Source organism: Colletotrichum aenigma (assembly GCF_013390185.1).
Source record: "Colletotrichum aenigma strain Cg56 chromosome Unknown KSG_Cg56_contig04, whole genome shotgun sequence".
Classification (NCBI taxonomy): Eukaryota; Fungi; Ascomycota; class Sordariomycetes; order Glomerellales; family Glomerellaceae; genus Colletotrichum; species Colletotrichum aenigma.
Genome location: NW_023500910.1, coordinates 6,097,438 through 6,119,211, shown reverse-complemented (window position 1 = coordinate 6,119,211; position 21,774 = coordinate 6,097,438). Strand labels below are relative to the sequence as shown.

At 44.4% G+C, this 21,774-nt stretch overlaps 3 protein-coding genes across 3 annotated transcripts; all 3 read left to right on the top strand.

Annotated features, from left to right (window-relative positions):
• Nucleotides 1–5,448: 5,448 nt before the first annotated feature.
• Nucleotides 5,449–5,862, top strand: CGCA056_v007474 (uncharacterized protein; the record flags this gene model as incomplete). The annotated part of the gene is made up of 3 exons (XM_037322722.1): nucleotides 5,449–5,511; nucleotides 5,560–5,751; nucleotides 5,809–5,862. The coding sequence occupies 3 exons, from the start codon at nucleotides 5,449–5,451 to the stop codon at nucleotides 5,860–5,862; spliced, it is 309 nt and encodes a 102-aa protein (XP_037180410.1).
• Nucleotides 5,863–15,115: 9,253 nt separating this feature from the next.
• asqM (Monooxygenase asqM) lies at nucleotides 15,116–16,414 on the top strand (the record flags this gene model as incomplete). The annotated part of the gene is made up of 3 exons (XM_037322721.1): nucleotides 15,116–15,493; nucleotides 15,545–15,631; nucleotides 15,686–16,414. 3 exons carry the CDS (start codon nucleotides 15,116–15,118, stop codon nucleotides 16,412–16,414), a joined length of 1,194 nt encoding a protein of 397 aa, XP_037180411.1.
• Nucleotides 16,415–17,199: 785 nt separating this feature from the next.
• On the top strand, nucleotides 17,200–18,429 carry yanF-7 (FAD-dependent monooxygenase yanF; the record flags this gene model as incomplete). Its single annotated transcript, XM_037322720.1, has 3 exons — nucleotides 17,200–17,295; nucleotides 17,375–17,731; nucleotides 17,797–18,429. 3 exons carry the CDS (start codon nucleotides 17,200–17,202, stop codon nucleotides 18,427–18,429), a joined length of 1,086 nt encoding a protein of 361 aa, XP_037180412.1.
• Between the last annotated feature and the right edge of the window lie 3,345 nt (nucleotides 18,430–21,774).

Below are 21,774 nucleotides of genomic sequence, written 5' to 3'. Positions count from 1 at the left end.
TTAATATTAGCTATTCTTTAATAGTAATATATTGATATATCTAAAAGTAATAGTAAATTTAAAATATTCTATTTTTTAGATATAAAATATGGTTTTCTCTAGTTTAATCAAAAGTTTAGTATCCTAAAAAGCTTATAATGCTAGGTATATATATTCCTTATATTATTCTATTATATGGGAAAAAGTAAAGATATTATTAAAATAGATAGCTATAAAGATATTGATACATTTCTAAAAATCTAGTTAATTATATTCTATAAAATAGCTAAAGCGTTAGTAAAACTAAAAAATATAATAAAGTATTAATAATATCCTCTACATATTTAAAAAGCAGTTTTCTATTCTTCGTTTTTTCTTATCTTAATAAAACTATATACATTCTTAAGGTTTAAAGCTATTAAACTGTTAACTCTATAGAGAAATTATTATCATTTATTAATTAAAAATAATAAATATTAGTTTTTAATTAATATTTCATTAAATATACAATAATTAATATAAAGTTATAGCTTACTATTCTTTTTTAATATGAATAAAATTAAGCTTCTTATTAGTAAAATTAATTCTCTACTATAGCTTTTCTTAAAGTTTTTATTAAAATATTTATTAAAAACTTCTATTTTTATTTAATTAAGTCTATAAAGTTTATTCAATTTAGGCTTTTTCTCCTCTTTAATAAGGACTTTATAATTAAAATGTATACATTTAAGTAGTTTAATCTCTAGTTTAGTTACAAAAAGTTTTTTATAAACTCTATATTTTTCTAAAATAAATAGAAATAGATTATTCTTTTATTCAAAATCTAGTATTGTTAATAGTTATAATATAGCTTCTTTTATTTTAAAATAATAGATATATTATTTTACTACTCTATAGTTAATAAATCTATTTAAAGCCTAAGTTTTATAAAGCTATTCAAAAATTAGATTATTATTATTTTAATAGAGTTAGCTTATTCTCTAATTTATCTATAAGTTATTTTTTTAAACCATAGTACTCTTAATATAATGTTATATATATTAAGTTTAGTAATATTAAGTTAGAGTTATTTATCTCAATTCAAGTAACTTATCTTAAAGAGTATAGTTTTATTTTTAATAGTTCTTTTTTTATATTAAACTTATTCTCTTTTTATATTGCTTAGCCAATATATATATTTCTTTTCTTATTATAGTAGTCATAGGTTATTTACTACTTGAAATAATATAAATTTATTTCAGCTTTAATATTAGTAAATATGATAATTATAGTATTGTTAATAATAACTATTAATTATAAACATATCTTTTAGTTTAAGGATGAGAAATAAAGAGACTTTATTATTATTACCTATTATAATCTCTTATTAATAAATAAGTTTAGTTTTTTAATTACTCTAAGTATTTAAAATAAGTTATTTATTTTCCTTTTTTTATTACTTTTTAAAAAATCGTTCTCTTAAACTTATATTTATAATAAGTTTACTTCTTATTAGAGGTATTTTGAAGTTTTAGCTTTTTAAGTTATACATAAGAGGTATTTATTTCTTTAATATTCTTTTTATTTTATAATATTATTATATTAATATTCTATAAAGTATTATAAATTTAAGCTAAAGATTATTAGGTTATTATTAAATATAGCTATAGAATATCTAATTATAGTAGATATTATACAGTTTATCTAAATAGGATTTTTATTATATTTTCTAAAATAGAATTAATATTTATATTTATTTTTAAAATATTCTTTATATTTATTAAAGAGATATTAAGACCAAAAACGTTATAATAGTTATAGTAATTATTTCTTAAGGTTAAGTAATTCTCTATATAAAGTTTTAAAACATAGTTTTAATCTCTTATATTAGTAGGTATTCTATAGAAATATTATTATTGGTTATTATAGTTTATATTAATTCTTTAGTAGTAAATAAACTATTTAGTTTCTTTTTTATGATTAGATTTCTTTTTAAAGCTAATATTATCTATATTAAGAGTAAACCTATAAGTGGTCTCTATTTAAATATATCAATAAGTAGTATTATAAAGTTTATTTAAGTTATAAAGTAAACTTTCTTTTTCTCTAGAAGTCTAATTATTAATAAGACTAAATATTTTTTATTCCATTAAAAGGTTATTTTAGTATTTAAACTTTTTATCTAATTCTTTTTTAACTTATTTATTAAGTTCTTAGTTAATTTACTATCTTACTTTATATTAGTAGATCTAATTTATTCCTTATTAGATTTATGCTTTTAAGTCTTAAATTATTCATTAAGCTTTCTTATTATAGCTTATAAAGTTTAAGTTAAAATTATTATAGATAACTTAATTTCATTTATTAGTGATATAGAGGATTCATATATTAATAAGTTTAAGTTATTATATTTAAAGCATTTCGTTTAGTTATCTCGTATCTTTTTCTAATTATTTTACTATTAGCTTATAAAGCTATTATGAAAGTTTTAGTTTTAATAAGAATAGTTATATTATATTTGGTTTTTTTATAGTTTAGATTATTAAGCTACTATTCTGAAGTTTGTTTATTATTATAGTATATAAAATATTTATTATTATAATATCTTATCTAAGAAAAAGATATATAGGGGGTTTTAGTTACTATAGTAATCTATTTAGTCTACTTAAGTATTAGTTTCTAGTTAAGGTCTTTAAGTTATCTGCAGTTTTTAGTGATATGTCCTATTTCTTTTTAATTATAATATTGAAAGTTTTAAGGTTTTCTATTATTATTTTTAATAGGTATGTTGAGGTTTATAGGTTTATTATACTATTGATAAGTAGTATTTTACTAAATATTGTTTTTGTTATTATGTTTAAGTTTATTATTATTCTGTCAGCTATAAAGTTTATTCTAAAGTTATTAATATTTATATCTTAAATTTAAGTTTTATTATTTATTGCTTTATTCTTTATATTATTTAAAAGATTAGTTATTAATTTTTACAATAGGTTTAATATATTAAAAAACGTTATTCAATTAATTAACTTTAATTACTTTATCTTTAATGTTATCCTTAAGTCCTTAATAGAATATAAAGATTTTAGTTCTTTAGTGAAGTTAAGTTAGATACTAAGTTATCTAAAGTTAATAGAATACTTTTTAATAGATTTAGTTTACTAAAGTTACAAAAAGTCTCTTTTAGTTTATTATTCTTTGTTACAGTTTTAGAAGAGTAATTAGAATATACTTTTAAACCTTTAGAACTTCGTATAGATATTATAAGTCTCTGTAATATATTTATTAAAAGTTTTATATTTAAGGTATTCTTTTTAGATTAGTTTCAACTATTAGAAGGCTTTTCTTTTAAAACAGATAGCTATATATACTACTTTTTTAGTATTATTAGTAAAATCTTTATAATCAAAATTCTAATTGTTTTTAATTTAAATTAGAAATCCTTTAAAAATTCTAGAGACTTTATTATAAATAATATATATATTAAGCTTAAGTTTTTATTATCCCTTATAGAGAAGTATAATAATAATGTTAATAGTAGCTTAAAAAAATTAAGTTTTGTTTTAAGTTTAGCTATTTATTAAATAACTTATTAAAAAGCTTTTTAGAGCTTATTAATAGTTTAAATGTTTTAATCAAATATATTCTATATTTATTTTATATTTATTTAATATTATTATTAACTTTTATTAGCTATTATTTAAGCTCTTTATTATTATTATCTTTTTTCAAGTTTTATTTTATTTTACAGTTACTGAGGTTTTAGGCTAAGTTATAGGTTATTTATCTAGTAGAGAAGCGTAAAGTAAATGATTTAATAGAAGTATAGAAAGATATCTTATTTGTACTATTTAATAAGTATTAATAGTTAATTTACTAAATAAAAGCAATTAAAATGTTATAGTTAGCCATCTAATAATAGGGTCTACTGATAAAAGTTAAAGATTAATATATGATAATAATATATTAAAGTTATAGTTTAAGTTATAAATTATAAGCTTTATTATAGATTAGTTTTTAGAAACTAAAGTAATTAATCTTCAATTTAATAAGTTATTTATAGTAAACATAAGCTGAAAGTATCTTAAAAAATAAATATGAAGTTAATTTCTAAAAAACTATAAAAGTCTAACTATAAGCTAAACATAAGTTATATTATATATAAATCTAAATAGTACTTTTTATCTATCTATAATTAATTACTTAAATATATAAAGTAATTATAACTAGTTAGTAGGACTAACTAATTACTAAGCCTTTCTCAATATATTTTACTAATTATTCCTTATCTTATTATTATGTGATTTATATTATAGTTCTTCTGTTCTAAGTGAGTCTCTGTTATTCCTATGATCCTATAGTATAAATGCCTTATTCTAGCCTTGGCCTACTGAGAGCGCCAGCTACTGCGATTGACAACATGGTCATGGGACCCTGAGTCTTGCAACGTTCTAAGTCTTCGAGAGGTTATGCAAGGGATGCATAGCCAAAGGTCGGTGATGTGCCGGTGCGTAGACCACATGGTGAACAGGACCTAAGCGCTGTCAGGCGAACTAAAAGTCCAGAAGGGCCATTTGTGGGATGCCATTCCTATTAGAAACAGCTTTCTGTCCGACATCTAGATCTTATGAAGTGTTTAGTGAACACGTTAGTTCGCCGATATACGAGAATCGAGTCATGATAGAAGTCATGAGACAGGCGCAGTAGTGGTGGTACATTTCATCTGCCTGAATTGGGGTCGAGTCATGGTGGTCTGTGGAGCTACAGGTCCGCTCGGCACATTAGACGGGCCCACTAATTAGCAGGTAGTATTTTCCGATTTTCACTGTTTACGGCAGTTGAAGACCGAGAAACCTTATTTTGACTCGTCGATCTGGTTCGTCTTTATTTCGATGTGTTGCCAAGGCCCTCGCTATGCGGCTTTGCGGAAGACCCGCCTCAGTTTGAGCTGCCAAGCAACCTTACTTAGAGGGTCTGGCATCTGTCTTCATCTGAATGATTGGAAAATATTTCAGCCAATCTTTCCTTCCGTACGCCTTACGAGAAAGTGGAAATAGCGGCCCTCCGCAAGACCCGCTCTACTGGTCTGGTTGCTTGAGACGACTCAGCCGCGTTACGCAAGCCACTAGAAATCTTCACTTGAAATGATTGAACTTCTTTTGAGTTTACGCGATCATTTTGAGACGCGCGATGTTGATTGCGACCTTGCTCACTGGCAGAAAATGTTGTTGCTAGACACATCCGTGGTATCCGGTAGCTCTTGTAACACCGAGAGCGAACACCGTCTTGGCAAAGTGTCTAGAATATCTTCGTTTGGGCGCCTACTTTCCGGGCTATAAAATGAAGATTGTTCGCTCCATGTTCCATTATGTATCAGCACTCCACAGCGCTCAATACTCAGTCTTTCTCTATCAATCAACACTCACTCCATTTTCTCACTCTTTCCACTCTCTACTTGTCAACTTTTGTCACACACCTCAACCCTTCATCATGCATTTCTCCAAGATCGCTCTTCTTGGCCTTGCCTACACGACCGGTGCTCTCGCCTCTTCTGTATATTATCCTTTCTCAACCTTTCCAACTCAAATACTAACTTTGCAGTGCCGCATTTACGGGTGGCTCCAGGGCGAAGCTGTCCTCGATAACTGCTGCTGGGGTAAGGGCCAAAAGGCTTGCACCAACCAGAATAAGGGCGGAACTCCCCGTGGTACCAGCGAAGCCTACTGTGCTGAGCAGAGCCCTAACTTCTGCGAGAATGTCATGCTTAACGGCAAGCCAGTCTCTGCTACATGCGTGAGTTAACATAGAGCCCTGATTCCGCTCTGCTATCGTACTGACAACGTCACATAGGATGCCGACTGCTGCTCCACTACCACTGGCTGGGGCATTGGTTGCCCTAAGTAGACAAAGGGATCGTTGGATTTGAGATTTCCATGGCATTCTCGCAATCGTTTTGTAAAAATCCAGGAAGTCTCACGTAGAAGCGCGTTAGCAATAGCGAAATTGTATTTTTCGATTCTGCGTTAGGAGCATGACTAGTCTCTTCCAATATGCGTCATACTTCTCTGGAGAAGCCACGCTTCCGTGCGGTCGCTCAATCAAAGGGTGAATTTTGATTAACAAATATCCTGTCAGCAACTACTCTCTTATCCAGCCTAATGAAGAAACTGGCGGGAGTCGGCATCAGCAAAATATGCATCCCAAGAGAACCAGTCGAAGGTCGCATCAAAGGTACGCTTGCGGCCCCTCCGCGCTTGCTCCCCCTCGACCACTGTTGAATCAGCAGCAACATGGCAAGCCGAGTGATGTTGATTTCCGGTATCTGCAGTTGGACAAGGTGGTAAGACCTCGGCAGGAAGCCAATCCAGGAATTTCTCTAGGTCCAGATTTGCAGCTGTGCCGATATCGTCTTGTGCCTTTCGTAAGCTGGCTGCAACGTCTTCATGGCCTCCGTAACTCAAGAAATTTGTGGGTGGTATCTCAGACGGCACATTGGCGTGTCCACTCATGTTGGTGCTACTTGAATGTGCATTGGCGTGCTGGCCTACATGAACCTGGGCCAGTTGCAGGAAGACAGCCGCGACGTGTTCCAGTCGAGCGCACACTGTTGCCAACAGACGAAGCTGCCCGCGCATCATGGAAAAGTACGAGACGGCTGTAGACAACAGACTGAGATCTTGGTCCACTGGAGAACTTGCTTGAAAGCTGTTCCCATGAACAATATTTTCGAAGACGACGAAGAAGGGAATGAACGGGTAGTACGGAAGGTTGCCTTGAATTCAATGTGTCAGTACAATATATACTTTCGAGTATCCGAGTTCAAAGAAGGGGCGATGGTTTGGCTCTTACCATACTACTCCGTTGTAAACAGATGCCCAATTAGAGACCATGGACGGGAGAAGTGCTAACGCTTCTCTCGCCGACTCGAGACGAATACTTGCACAAGTGGGGTCCCCTTTGTGAAGGACAATCACTATGTGGAGGTATTGAAATTTCATACTGCTGATACCGAGTGACATTTCACGCAACTGCGTTTTTTCAACCCATGGACGCTCTGCGTCTATAATCTCCGTCAAGACCTAAAGAGAACTTAATCTTCCAGTATCCGTGTCATAACGCAGTTTCAGGTTTGCTCAGCTTGATTGTTTTCCGATACCATTCATCAAGGTCTCTACACTTCCCTCCTACATACAACCCCACCGGCACCCACTGTTAGTGCCGCGCCGGGTCCGCCACATCAACACTAACACTACCAAATCCATCCCATACAACTAGAACCCTCGCCCGCGATGGCCTCGCAGCCAGCCGCGGGCCCCTCGCAGGCCCCTAGAGGCCTCTCATCCTCTATACATAGCCTCCCCCGGACCCCCCCTCCCCCTACCTCCCTACCTCCACGACCGAGGGGCCTCACGCCCCCCCCTATCCGGCCCTTGGGAAGGGGGCCACGATCGGCCGCCGCCGCCCTCCAGCAGGCTCGAGAGGGTCGGGCCCTCCGAGATGAGGCCCTAGACCTCCTCGCCAAAGGCCTAGATGCCCTCATTGGGACGGCCCCAGCACGACTAAAGGCTACAGCCCAGGACCTCATCGATACCTTTACCCGGTTTGCGACCGCAGAAATCTCTGGACCCACCCCCGGCCCCGGCACGGGAAAAACGTATGCCCAGGCAGCTAGTGACTCTACCGCTAGCGGCCCCGGCCCCGGCCCCGGCCCCGGCTCCGGCTCCGGCCCCAGGCCGAACCCAGTAACAGGCCGGCGGGCCACCAGCTGCATACGCCAGCCTAAACAGACCCAGGACCTCCGCCTACTAGTTCGGCTCCCGGCAGAACATATACCTACCTCCAGAACCCTAGCCCCTCACTCAGTTAAGATGGTGGTAACAAAGGAGCTTAACTTACAGCCGCAAGACCTAGTTGAGGTCCGCCATACTGCTACAGGCTTCTCACTTCAGCCCCAAAACAAGGAGATCCAAGCCTTACTTCTTCAGAGAGCCCTTAAGATCAAAAACTGCCTTACAGCTGAGAAGGTTGAGATACCTACTAAGTGGCATCAGTATATCGTCCCATTCTGCCCCCTCTACTTTACCAGCCTTGATGGCAGTAGGGTTAGCATAGAATCTGAAATAGAGGAAGAGGTTTTCCTAAAGACAAAGCAAAGACTCCTCTCCTGGCGCCCAACCCGAGATAGCCCCGATCTAGCCACAGCTACACAAAGCCTGATTATCGCCCTCCCTCAAGGGGTTAAGGGAGGCTTCCGCCTGTTTGGACAGTCAGGCCCTGCCCGTCTGCTTCCCCCGAGGAAGCAGACCCCCAAACAACACTCCCCTGGCTGCCAGGGCTTTCACTCAAACCGCTACTGCACCCGGAAACCCCTCTGCGAGAACTGCAGCAAACCGCTAGATACTCATGAGGCTGGGAGCTGCTTAGCTAGGTCTAAGTGTGCTAACTGCTATGGTCCCTTCCCAGCAAGCCATGCAGACTGCCCAGCTAGGCCTCTGCTGGTTAATGGAAACCTAATTATCCCAACCCGGAAGGAACTGCGAGGTATCCGGATAGCTGGAGAGAAGGCGTCTGATGATCTCCTAGCTAGCCAGGCCTGCGCCCCAGGCAGCACACAGCAAGCCAGGGCTAAGCCAAGCGCTACACAAGAGCAACAACTGGCATCCAAGCGCCCTCGACCCCTCACACCCACACAAGACTCAATTGTTGTTGCAGATACTGCTAGTGTAGCTGGGAGCAACAATATGGATGAGAATGAGGCTGAAGACTCTGAAGCCCTCCCCCCCCTAACTAACCGCCCTATCCATCCACTCCCAAGCAGCAGCAGGAGCCAGAGGGTAGCCCAGAAGCCTGACTATAATGTTGTTAATGCCTACACCCACCTCGACCTCGACTCAGAGCTATAGGCTCAGGCCAGCTACCCCACAGGTACTACGAGTTGCCCAGTGTAATGTGGGGAAGAGGAGCCCAGCCCATACAGCTCTCTTGGAGCTCTGCTGGGCAGATCAGATCGACATAGTCCTGATACAGGAACCCTGGGTAGGCTATAGAGATAAGATGCAGATTAACACACACCCAGGCTTTAACTCCTATGTACCAGTCGACTTCTGGAACAGCAGAGACACAAGGCCTAGGGTTATGACCTACACACGTAAAGGTCTAAGGCTGCAGATACAGCAACAAAGACCTACCCAATCAAGAGATATCTTATGGGTGAAAGCTGGCGACCTCACTATTATGAATATATATAGGCCGCCAGATGAGCCTATAAACCAAGCAACCAGCCTCCTTTTAGATTATCAACCGCCAGAGAGAGCCCTTATCGCTGGGGACCTTAATGCCCGCCACTCCTCTTGGGAACCTGGGACCCCTAGCCGGAACCAGGGCGACGATATTGCAGAGTGGGCTGAAGTCTATGATCTGTCGTTTATTGGAGAAGTTGGGGCCCCTACCCATACTCATGGGCATACCCTCGACCTGACCTTCTCAAATATCCCCTTTGCCGAAGCTTATATTAGCCCACACCTACACCCAGGGGCTGACCACCAAGCTATTACAACAATTATCCCTATAGGCAAGGCCCAGGAACAGGGACGCCAGACTAGCCACCTCTCAGTCCCAGAGTCAGCCCTACCCCGATTTATCGACCTAGTAAAGGCTGGGGCTGCAGCCCTGCCTACCCCAGGGGAACACCTAAGCCCAGCGGAGCTGGACACTCTAGCTGCCCAACTGGTTAGTCTCTTCCACACAGCCGTTCAAGCTGTAGGTAAGAGACGGACTAACCAGGGCAGGGGAGCCCCCTGGTGGACAGAAGACTGCTCAGAAGCCCACCGAGCTGCTATTAAGGCTAGGCGCCAACAGGCCCAAGAACCAGGGCTAGTTATACCTCCCCCTGTCCTAGAGGAGCAGAAAGTCTTCCTGACAACCGTCAGAAGGGCAAAACGCGCCTACTGGATAGCTAAGATTGAAGAGGTTAAGACAGACCAAGACCTGTATAAAATCTTAGGCTGGCGGAAGTCTAGCTTAGCAGTTAAAGCCCCACCTCTCATAGTAGAAGGACGGACGATCAGCAATAGCCTCGATAAGGCTCAGGCCCTTCGAAAGGCCTTATTAGAGCGATTTAGTGCTGCAGACGACTTACCTGGGAACCCCTTTGCTATTCCAGTAGTCGCAAGGCGTCTTATACCCTGGCAGGATACAGTTAGTATGGAGGAAGTACGCCAGGCTACTCTAACAGAGACTACAACCCCTGGGACTGATAGGATTACTACAAAGTTACTACAATGCACCTGGGGTTTAGTAGCTAGGCCTATACAGCAGCTCTTCCAGGCCTGCGTACAGGTAGGCTACTTCCCTAGACCCTTCCGCAAAGCAGAGGTTGTTATGATCCAGAAGCCGGGGAAAACAGACTTCTCTAAGACTGGGTCTTGGCGCCCGATATCCCTGTTATCCTGCTTAGGCAAAGGCTTAGAGCGGCTGATAGCAAAAAGGATGGCCTACCTTACTATCCTAGAAGGGGCTGCCAGCCCACAGCAGGTTGGAGCCCTACCAGGGAGGGCTGCAGTTGACCTCACAACCTGTCTAACCCATGAGATTGAGAGGGCTCTAGATACAGGGCTTACTGCGACGCTAGCAACAATGGACGTCAAGGGGGCGTTTGATTCCGTCTTACGAAACCGACTTATTGTCAGGCTACGACAGCAGGGCTGGCCTAGCAGCCTGATCAGACTGGTCTACACCTTCACCTCCAGCCGAACAGCCTGCGTCAGGCTAGAGGATACTACTACTGAGGACTTCCCTCTTTCCTGTGGACTACCGCAAGGCTCTCCGCTGTCACCTATCCTCTTCCTGCTCTATATAGCTGATATCCTAGCTGACGATCAGAAGCTACGGTTTGGCTATGCAGACGATATAGGCTTAGTAGCTACTAGCCCCTCGCTAGAAGGGAATGCTACAGCCCTAGGCCAGGAGATCACTAGTATCCTCAGCTGGGGAACGGAAAATAAAGTCGCCTTTGACCCAGCTAAGTGTGAGGCAATCCACTTCAGCAGAAAACATAAACAGACAACAGACCTACCAGATATCCAAGCGAGAGGCCTAACTATTAAGGCCTCAACTAAGCCTATAAGATGGCTAGGGGTCTGGTTTGATAGGAGACTCACCTTCCAACACCATGTAGCAATAAAGGTAGCAGCAGCAAAGAAGGTAGCCTATTTCCTACGGCACCTAACAAACACTAAAGGGGGGCTCCCAGCAGTTGCAGTTCGAAAAGCAGTTCTTGCTTGCGCCCTCCCAATAGCCCTATATGGAGCGGAGACCTGGTATGCAGGCCTGACCAGACCAGCCCTGAACAGCAGCACCAATACTAGCAGTAGCACTACTCTACAGATAGCTACAGTTGGCACAGGACAGAAGGGCCTAGCCTGTAGAGTTGGAAAAGTTATCACAGCAGCAGCAAGGGCTATCCTACCTGTCTGGAGGACCACACCAACCAGTGCCCTCATCCGAGATGCTGGCCTACCTACAGCAGAGGTAGCCCTTGAGGCAGCGCGACTACGCTTTGCTACACGCCTACAGAAGGTTGACCAACAACATCCCTTAGTCCCAAGGCTTCTGCAGCCAGGGCGGCAGCAGACCAGGCTCCAAAGAACAGCTGGCCTCTTACCCAAGTGTCCAAGGCCAGCACTCCTACAGCCGCAATACCTCCCAGGGTCCTATAACCCTATAGCCACAAAGACGAAGGAAATAGCAGCGAGGATCTTCCAGGCCTGGCTTAAGACTGTACCAGAGAAGCATACTATTATCTACTCAGACGGCTCTAAAGCCCCTAATGGCGCCACAGGGTTTGGCTTTGTTATATACCGTAAGAACAAGCGTATAGCCCAGGGCTGCGGCCGCCTCGGCTTAGCAGAAGTGTTTGATGGGGAGGCTGAGGGGGCGAGGGCAGGGCTCCGACGAGCCCTCCTTACCTCCCAGGGCCAGCCTATACACATCTGTATCGATAATGCCAGCGTTATCCAGGGGATCCGAGGCAGGGTCCCAGACTCCTCACAAGCTGCCTTCCTTGAGATCCAAGAGGCAGCTAGGATGTATGACATACGAACCCATTGGTCCCCAGGGCACCAAGGCATCAAAGGGAACGAGGAAGCAGACAGCCTAGCCAAGGAGGGCACAACCCTGCCAGCCCCTAGGGGCCAACTAGCCACCCTGTCAGGGATCAAACGGCTAGCTAGAGAACGCATATGCCGCCAGTATAGAAAATGGTGGAAGCAAGAGGCAACACCCCGCTACACCCAACTAGGGCTTAAGGCTTCCCTCGCCTGCCCTCCTGAACTAGCCCTACCACGGGCTATACTCCATCATCTCCTAGCAGCCCGGTCAGGCCATGGAGACTTCGAACAATACCATCAACGCTTTAACCATACAGAAGCACTGCTTACCTGCTCCTGTGGGGAGGCAAAGGAGGTAGACCACCTAGTCTACTGCCGAAAGACCTTAGTGAGGAGGCTTCAGTGGCCCACCCTCCACCCTTCTAGTCCACAGGAGCCTATAGGACCAATAGGATCTCTTGATCGGTACTACAAGGGGCTAACCACTGATCATGAAGGCTTCTGGGCCTTTCTCTGCGTGACAGACTTCTTCCAGAAGATCTGCCCGCGGTACTAGGGCCTAGGCCTGAACCTAGGCCTTAGTAACGAACCCCCTCCTCGTAGAGGAACTGACGAGTATAATGGAACTAGGGAACCAGCGGGAACTAGGGACGGATAGAACACGTAGCAGCCTATAGGCAAGATTTGGAGGACGTTTGGAAGAGGCGTGTACTGTAGAGTATATAGCTTGAGCCTGTGGCCCTCCACGCCATATACCCCTCGGGAGGTCGGCCGCAAGGGCGGCTGCGCCTTTGCCGCCACGGCGTTAAATAGAACAACAACAACAACAACAAGGTCTCTACTAACCGTTTCCTTGGGAAGCAGGCTTTTCCCTGGTGTCGAGAGATCCAATACGTACTCCATCATCTTTGCAACTTCCATCCCTGAAGTCAGGAGATGCGCCCCAAATGAGGAGATCAATGTAGATTCCCGGGATTTTCGGAAGGAAGAAGAATTGTGCGGTTGAAATTTGAGCATGAAGTTGAAATCCGGAAGTGGCACGTCTCGGCACAGAGACATGGGCAAGAAGGACGACCGCCCGAACGCAAGCGAGCATGACTTGTCTACGACAAAAAGGAGCCAAAACAAGCATAAACTCCGTTGTCGCAATTCGAAGTCCTGATCAGTTGACGCATGCAGTCCCAAGGCTTCAGCCTGTCGGCAGGCGTGGCCTACCAACATCCACGACAGATTAGGAGAGGCATAGTCTTCGCCATGAAGGGCAAGCAGGGCTAAGGCTTGTACATTTGCTAGAGTCGGCTCGAGGAAGATGGTGCTGTCGTTAAGAGCCAGTCGCATGTTTCGCCGGAACTGTCTTGCCTCAACGCTCTCCCCACTCTCATTGGCAGACACCATGGCGAGCATCATGTAGTTGACGTACACGACCCAAGCCTTTTGTTTTACGTTGGCTGGGTCGAAGATGATCTATCTCAGCAAGTCATCAGATGGGCTGCAGAAGAAGGGCTCCCCGAGAGGGGAATGCTCGGGAATTCTTGAAGAAAGTCAGTAAATCAGTGTGAGTCGCGATAGGTTACTACTCACGGCCAATTAGTTGGTACCCAACTGATTTTGGAGGGACGTGGAACCCTTTCATGGCCGTGGTGTCCGGGCTTACAGTGGCTGTTGTAAGAGTGTTGGAAAGATATCGAAGCTCAGAGTATGCATTGCGATGGGCAAGAGTTGATGGAGACTTAGGAACAGCATCTATATGTATTGGCGTCTCCTTCAGAAATGCAAATGAGTGAGACTGCCCAAGGAACAAGTTTGGAACTTGCGCCTCGTTTAAGCTGGGGGTGACTTGATCCACCTCGCCAGTCATTGTTGCCGATTCGGAGATGGAGGGTGAAACTGTATTGGTAGACTCTTTCGGACGTACGGCAGATAGAACCTGTTCAACTGACTTCGTCAAGTTCAAAATCGATCGTTCGATATTTTGGAGTCGCTGTTCCAGGCCACCGATTTAACTGCTTGTTTCAGCCGGGCCGGAGGTTTTAGGGCTATTTCAGGTCTCGGCGTCAGTTTTCTTTGAATATTCAAGACCCGACCGAAGACATTTCTTACTGGAGTGCCGTTTGGTCTTTCGTCGATAGTGTCCTCTCCTTGTCTCGGGAGTAAGTACAAGCACTTGGCCAAGGTTTGCAAGCACTACATTTGGGAAGTTCCTTGGAGCATCTGACAACATCATCAGCTCATGTCATGAAGATCCATTAGAACCTTCGACACAAACAAAGTCAATTTACCTGAACTTCTTCTGTCGACAATAATCGCACTGATTTCAGGCGCGAGTAAGTGGTCTGCATGACAGATTAATCCTAGGACACCTACCGCGAAGCGCGCCGCGCTGCCCGCCGACGGGTTTAGAGAGATTTTCTCCATGTTGAGAAACTTTCAATATGAGTAGCAGGTTTTGTTGAAGAAGGAGCTCTTGTGTGGAATAGACTAAGAGTGACGAGAGAGCAGGAAGACGGTTGGTGAAGTTGGCAGAAGATATGTCCAGGGTGAGGTGGGGGCCGCCAAATTGACCTATGACTGGTGGACTTCGGAGTGTGCAGCCGGACCTTCCGAGAGCAGCCAATCACTGTCCATAATTTCGGAGATCCAGAGCCTTTCCCCGACATAGATAAGCTGACGTCGTTGAAGTCAGCTCCGAAGTACACCAATCAGAGTAACCCAACCTTTCCTGATTCGGCCGGACTGAGTGCCCTGCGTATTTTGAACATGGCTTTGATGGATACCTGCAGACCAGACGGGGCTCTGAAATCGAATTTGTCCGTTAACTGTCCAGCTGCAGATGTCTCCCTTCAATGTAAGATTCGCACTATATAAAGTCAATATGCCCTCACCCGGATCAACACAGCACTGAGATAAGACAAATCCGAAGGTCTACTCTCATATCATAGTCAGACTCTAACACATCAATTTCCTGTTGCTTACAAGCTTCCCATCTGAGAACTACTAGAGTATCGTCACCTGTTATCTTCCTGGCCTACCTTTACCGACATCAATCCAACATGGCACGCACCGCAGCAGACAGATACTCCTTGCCTATCGCCATAATTGACGGGGGACCCTGTGGACTTGTCCTTGCGCGTCTGCTTGAGCAGAATGATATCGGCTATGTTGTTTACGAGCGAGATGCGAATTTTACCCCGACGCTCATGTACCAAGGCGGCACCCTAGACCTTCATCCAACTTCTGGTCAGCAAGCTCTAAAGGACGCCGGGCTCTTCGAAGAATTCAAGAAGCTCGCTCGCTTCGACGCCACCAGATTCGTCATCCAGAACACGACCTGCACCCTCAAGCAGGACTTCGGAGAAGGGCGAGATGCTCCCGAAATCGACCGTTATCAACTGCGACAAATGCTTCTCGACTCTATTCCTTCCCACAAGGTGCACTGGAATCATGCGGTTCAGGGAATTGAGATGGGTACTCATGGTTAGTTGATCCGCTTCGTTAATGGCTCAACGGCGTCTGGGTTTCAACTGATCGTTGGAGCGGATGGTGCTTGGAGCAAAGTTCGTGCAGTGGTAAGACAATCCTCGGTTACTGTCGAATTCTAGTTTACTGATCGTTGCCTACAGTTAACTTCCACCAAACCGGAGTACTCTGGCAAGATGTTCATCGAGGGCCGTATCAGTCACAAGAACCCTAGCTATGCAGCGGCAGTAGAAACGTCCGGGCCTGGAAACATGATGGCCGTTGGTCATGGTCGATCACTCGGTGTTCAGCAGGTGTCCGACAAGTCATACCGCTTGTACCTGGGAATGAAGGCTGCGGAAGATGTTACTCGGAATACTCTTCAATTGGCCGACACAGAGGGAAGCCGAGAGAAGCTTTTGAACAGTCCTGAGTTCTTCGGCGATTTCGGGTCTGAGTTGAAGCAGTTCCTATCCGATGCGGAAGGCCCCTTTCGACCGTGGCCACTCTACCGCATGCCCGTCTCCTCAATGAACTGGGTTCGGGTCCCAGGCGTTACCCTCATCGGCGACGCTGCCCACGTTTCGACTCCGTTCGTGGGCGAGGGTGTCAACATGGCGATGTTCGATGCACTCAAGCTCATGAACAGCATCAAAAAGCATTGCGGAGGAGGCATTGACGGTCAGCTCAAGGATTGCTCTGGCATTGAGACAGCCGTGGCAGAGTATGAGAATGACATGTTCCCACGCGCACAGAGCTTCATCTCGCGATGCATCGCCAGCGAGGGCATATTCTTTGCGGAGGACGCGGCGGCAGAGTTTATCGACGTCATTACAAACGAAGCCAAGCAGAAAGAGGTATTCGGAGACAAGCTTGGACACATGGATGTTTAAGAGACTTGAGGGTATGGGAAGGTCTCCATACACGCTGTTACTGAAGGACTCCTTGTTGTCTAAAACATCGGATGTTTGCTTTTCACATTGATCTAAATTCTGTATTGGATGAAGAGCATTTGCAACTGTCTTTATAGATTGGTATTATTTCATCTCAGATTGAGCAAAATGGATGCGGGTCTAGCCAGTCCTCAATCCCCACTTAGCTTTGCACCACGTATCATCCGTACAGCTTTCTGCACACCGCTGCCCGTATTATGAAATTATTTTCCTATCCATGGGGAAAATCTCGAGCCAGCGGCTGATGACAAACTCGGTTTCGCTTTTCCGTACGCGGAGGAGACTGGTATGCCAGCCCTTGCCGGCTGGGCCGTTGCCCTGAGCGGGTATTGTCATACGAATGCATGCAAGCGACATTGTCCTTCTGCAGTCCAGCAGGTCTGCAAGGATGCTTTAGTGCTGTGCCGCATCGGCACATGCACCGGCGATAGTAGAACATAAGAACAGAAGCGACCGATACGTGTATTTGGTGGACTGAAATGGGTCTCTGGTTGGCACAAGAGGATCTGCGTGCCTATTTCGTGCAGATCTCCGTGCTAGCATTGAATGGTTCGGGCGATGTCACTAAAACGAGTCTTCGCCGTCATCGCTCACGGGTTGATCTGACCAGACTTCTGATTCGCAGATTGAAGGCTGCGAGCGAGTCTTTGAATGCTCATCTACTTGACCTTCCAATCCATCGAAATATTATCAAGGTACGATTGTGTTTGTAAACGACCTTTATCATGAAATTCGCGAATTGTCTCCGCGCTTTTGCGCCCATCAGCCTGTCTACCTTGATAGCGGCTCAACAACGTTTGTCGCCTACAGGCTTCAAAGGGGTAGGTCCTCTGCCAGTTGCCATGGACAAAGCTGTCGTCTGGATTGTATCGAACCTGCGGCTTACTTATCTGCACCTAGTGTGATGCCCTCATCGCTGCAGGCCTCGGTGACATGCTAGTCTTCCCTGCAGATTTAGGTTACCGTGAAAGCACATCTTCATACTATTCTTCAGAAAACAGACGACTGCAGCCTTACTGTATCGTTCAACCTCTTTCTACCGAGGATGTGTCACGCTCTGTCAAAGCCTTGGGTGCGGTCAGTTCCGCAGGCAACTGGGACATTGCCGTACGCTCCGGTGGTCACTCTGACTTCGACAACAATGCAGCTCGTCGTGGCGTCACGATAGATCTTACCTTTTTGAACTCGACAACTATTCTTGGGGGCATTGGGGGAAATACTACCGCAACGTGGACAGGGTCGAGCAAGTTGACCAAGGTAAGTTTATCATACATTCGATGCCTCTTTCCGAAGTTCTGACAAGATGCCCAACTTTTCGATAGCATGTGGCTAAAATACAACCTGCAGCAAGATGGGGTAATGTTATCAGCACTTTGGAGCCGTTCAACCTCGGAGTGACCGGCGGGCGCTCCGGTCACGTTGGGGCAGGCGGACTGTTGGTGTCTGGCGGTGCGTCGTATCATACTCAGCTATGGGGTCTGTCATGTGACAACGTCATCGGGTATGAAGTCGTCCTCGGCGACGGCTCCATCGTTACCGCCAGCAACACTGAGAACGCGGACCTATTTAAAGCTCTCAAGGGAGGCGGCAATAATCTCGGCATCGTCACACGCTTCGACATGCGAACATTCACCGTTCCTCCAGGTGGTGCTTATGGCGGTCTGCTTTTCACCTCATGGTCTGACCTCGATGCCGTCAATGACCAGTTCGTCAAGTATGCCAGTTCTATTGAACATGGTAGTCCTGATCACGAATTTATCGTCTATCGGTCTGATGCCGGTAGCCTTTCCATTATGTCAATGGCAGTAGCCACGGACGGAAACGAGCACTCGGCTACTTTCGAGGCTTTCAACCGGCTTAACCTTACGAGGGATATGCGAGCACGGAGATCGCTCAGTCAAATAGCCGCAAGCATTGCCGATACCGGCGGCTCCTACTACAGCAGCCGACCATAGAAATTTTGAAGAAGGCTTCCGAAGTCTTTACGCAACTGACGCAGAGACTTTCCGAAGCCGGCGTCCCGGTATCGGTAAAATTCGTATTCCGGCCATTGCCTAAGCTCTTGCATTCCGTTACACCCGGAAACAACATTCTTGGATTCGACCAGAACCTCCCCTCAGACTCTATTTTGTTTGAGGCAAGAGGAACACTTGCTGACGAAGACGCTTTGTTCCACGGCGTAGCCAGAGCTGAGATGGCTAAGTCGATGGAGGAGTTGAGGACGTACTCAGCCTCGTTAGACGCTCACTCAACTTATTTATATATGAACTATGCGAACCCTGAGCAGGATGTTCTTAGATCCTATGGGGAAGAGAACGTTGAGTTTCTGAAGAAGGTGGCTATCAAATACGATCCCTCTTTATTCTTTCAGCGATACGTGTCTGGCGGATAGAAAATTAGTTGCGTTTTGGCGCAGGAGACATATTGATAATGAAAGTCTTGATGTGAGACTATGCTGGAGTCCAAAATCACAACAATAAGTCATAACTATTCACAAGAGTTCACAAAACATAGGACTATAACGGTGAACATTTGATTGTGAAATCACATTCTATCTAGCAGTACTAGCTGTACTTTGGTATACTGGCAAACACTGAACAGAAGCTGCAAGCTTAAGAAGGCATTATCTATTGAACTTGCATCCCTTAGGATGGACATTGCGCTTGCTGTCTGATGCTTCGTGTGCGAAAGGTCAGAGTTTGATTCTGTGACCAGCAACAACTTTGGCATCAATCAGGAACTCTGTTTTCTCTACATCACACTATAAATATCCCCTCGAAGTTGTTCGGGCATTTGGAGGCCCAGTTTATCAAAAGTTAGTGGGATTAGGGCCTGGAGACATGCATCCTCGCTCCACAGCAAATACGCAGGTGTTGTTTCCCACATAGCCTCAAACTTATCTGCAAACACTTCTAAGATACTCTTATCTCTTCTAGTCATTGCCTCTCTTATTAAGCGGAAAACCTTGCCCGTGTACGGCGGGGTTAGACCTTTGCCTGGAGGTAGGTAGATTCTTTTGAATGTTAGGTTTTTCGCGTGTTTGTTTGTTTGTTTGTTTGTTTTATATTTAACGCTGTGGCGGCAAGGACGCAAAAGCCCTCGCAGCAGACCTCCCGAAGGGTATATGGCGTGGAGGGCTGTAGGTTCTAGCTATATACTCTAAGCACATGCCGCTTTCCTAACGTCCTCCAAGTATTGCCTGCAGGCTACTATGTGTTCCATCCTTCCCTAGTTCCCACTAGTGCCCTAGTTCTGTTATAACGTTTTTTTTTTTTTTTTTTTTTTTTCTTTTCCTGGTTGCTTAGGGAGTAGGCTGCAGCCTATATTTTAGTACCGCGGGCAGATCTTCTGAAAGAAATCTATCACGCTGAGGAAGGCCTGAAAGCCTTCTGAGTCGATGATTAGCCCCTTAAAGTAGCGCTCTAGAGAGCCCACAGATCCTAGAGGCTCCCGCCGACTATAAGGGTGGAGGGTAGGCCACCGTTGCCTCCTCACTAATGTCTTTCGGCAGTAGACCAGGTGGTCCACCTCCTTAGCCTCCCCGCAGGAGCAGGTAAGTAGTGCTTCTGTGTGGTTGAAGCGTTGATGATATTGTTCAAAGTCCCTATGGCCCGATCGAGCTGCTATGAGATGATGAAGGATAGCTCTTGGTAGAGCTAATTCAGGAGGGCAGCTAAGGGTGGCCTTCAGCCCTAGCTGGGTATAACGGGGGGATGCCTCTTGCTTCCACTATTTCCTATGCTGGTGCTGTTTGCGTTCTTCAGCAAGCCGCTTAATCCCTGATAGGGTTGGCATTAAGCCTCTAGGGATCGGCAGCGTTATGCCCTCCTTGGCTAGGCTGTCAGCTTCTTCGTTTCCTTTTATCCCTTGGTGCCCTGGGGACCAGTGGATTTATATAGTATATATCCTGGCTGCTGCCTGAATCTCTAAGAAGGCAGCTTGAGAGGAGTCTGGGGCTCTACTTTGAATCCCCTGGATAACGCTAGTGTTATCGATACAGATGTGTATAGGCTGGCCTTAGGATGTAAGGAGGGCCCTTTGGAGCCCTGCCCTCATCCCCTCCGCCTCGCTATCAAATACTTCTGCAATGCTGAGACGGCCACACCCTTAGGCTATCCGTCTATTACTGCGATAGATAATAAAGCCGAACCCTGCAGCCCCTTCAGGGGCTTTTAAGCCGTCTGAGTAGATAACTATATGGTTATCTGGCATAGTCTTAAGCCAGGCCTGAAACGACTTAGCTGCAGTCTCCTTACTTTATCCAGCTGTAGGGTTATATGGTCCTAGGAGGTACTGTGGCTGTAGGAGCAGCAGCCTTAGGCACTTAGGTAGGAGAGCTGCTGTTCTTTGAAGCCTTGTTTGCTGCCGTCCTGGCTGTAAGAGCCTAGGGAATAAAGGGTGCTGTTGGTCAACCTTCTGTAGGCGTGAGGCGAAGCGTAGGCGTACTCCCTCAAGGGCTACTTTTGCTGTAGGCAGACCAGCATCTCAGAGGAGGCTGCAAGTTGGCGTGGTCTTCCAGACAGGTAGAATAGCCCTCGCTGCTGCTGTTATAACCTTCCCTGTCCTCTTGACCAGGCCCTTCTGCCCTGTACTAACTGTAGCCACCTAGTTGGCAGCACTGCTGCTAGCAGTAGTAGTAGTGCTTCTGTTCCTGGCTGGTCTATTTAAGCCTGCATACCAGGTCTCAGCCCCATATAGGGCTGTTGGGAGAATGCAGGCAATAACTGCTTTCTGTGCAGCAGCTGCTGGGAGCCCCCCTTTTGTGTTTGATAGGTGCTGTAGAAACTGGACTGCCTTTTTTGCTGCTGCTGCCTTTCTTTCAACGTGGTGTCAGAAGGTGAGTTTCCTGTCAAACCAGACCCCTAGCTATCGTATAGGCTTAGTTGAGGCCTTAATAGTAAGGTCCTTTGCCTATATATCTGGTAGGTCTCTTGACTGGTTATGTTTTCTGCTAAAGTGGATTGCTTCACACTTAGCTAGGTCAAACGCAACCTTATTATCAGTGCCCCAGTTGAGGATCTGAGTTATCTCCTGGCTGAGGGCTGCAGCATTACCCTCAAGGGATAGGCTAGAAGCCAGCAGGCCTATATCGTCTGCGTACCCAAACCGTAGCTTCTGATCGTCAGCTAGGATATCAGCTATATATAGCAGGAAAAGAATAGGGGATAGTGGCGAGCCCTGTGGCAGCCTGCAGGTAAGAGGAAAGTCCTCTGTAGTTATATCCTCTAGCCTAACCTGGGCAGTTCGACTAGAGGTGAAGGTGTATATCAGCTTGATCAGACTGCTAGGCCAGCCCTGCT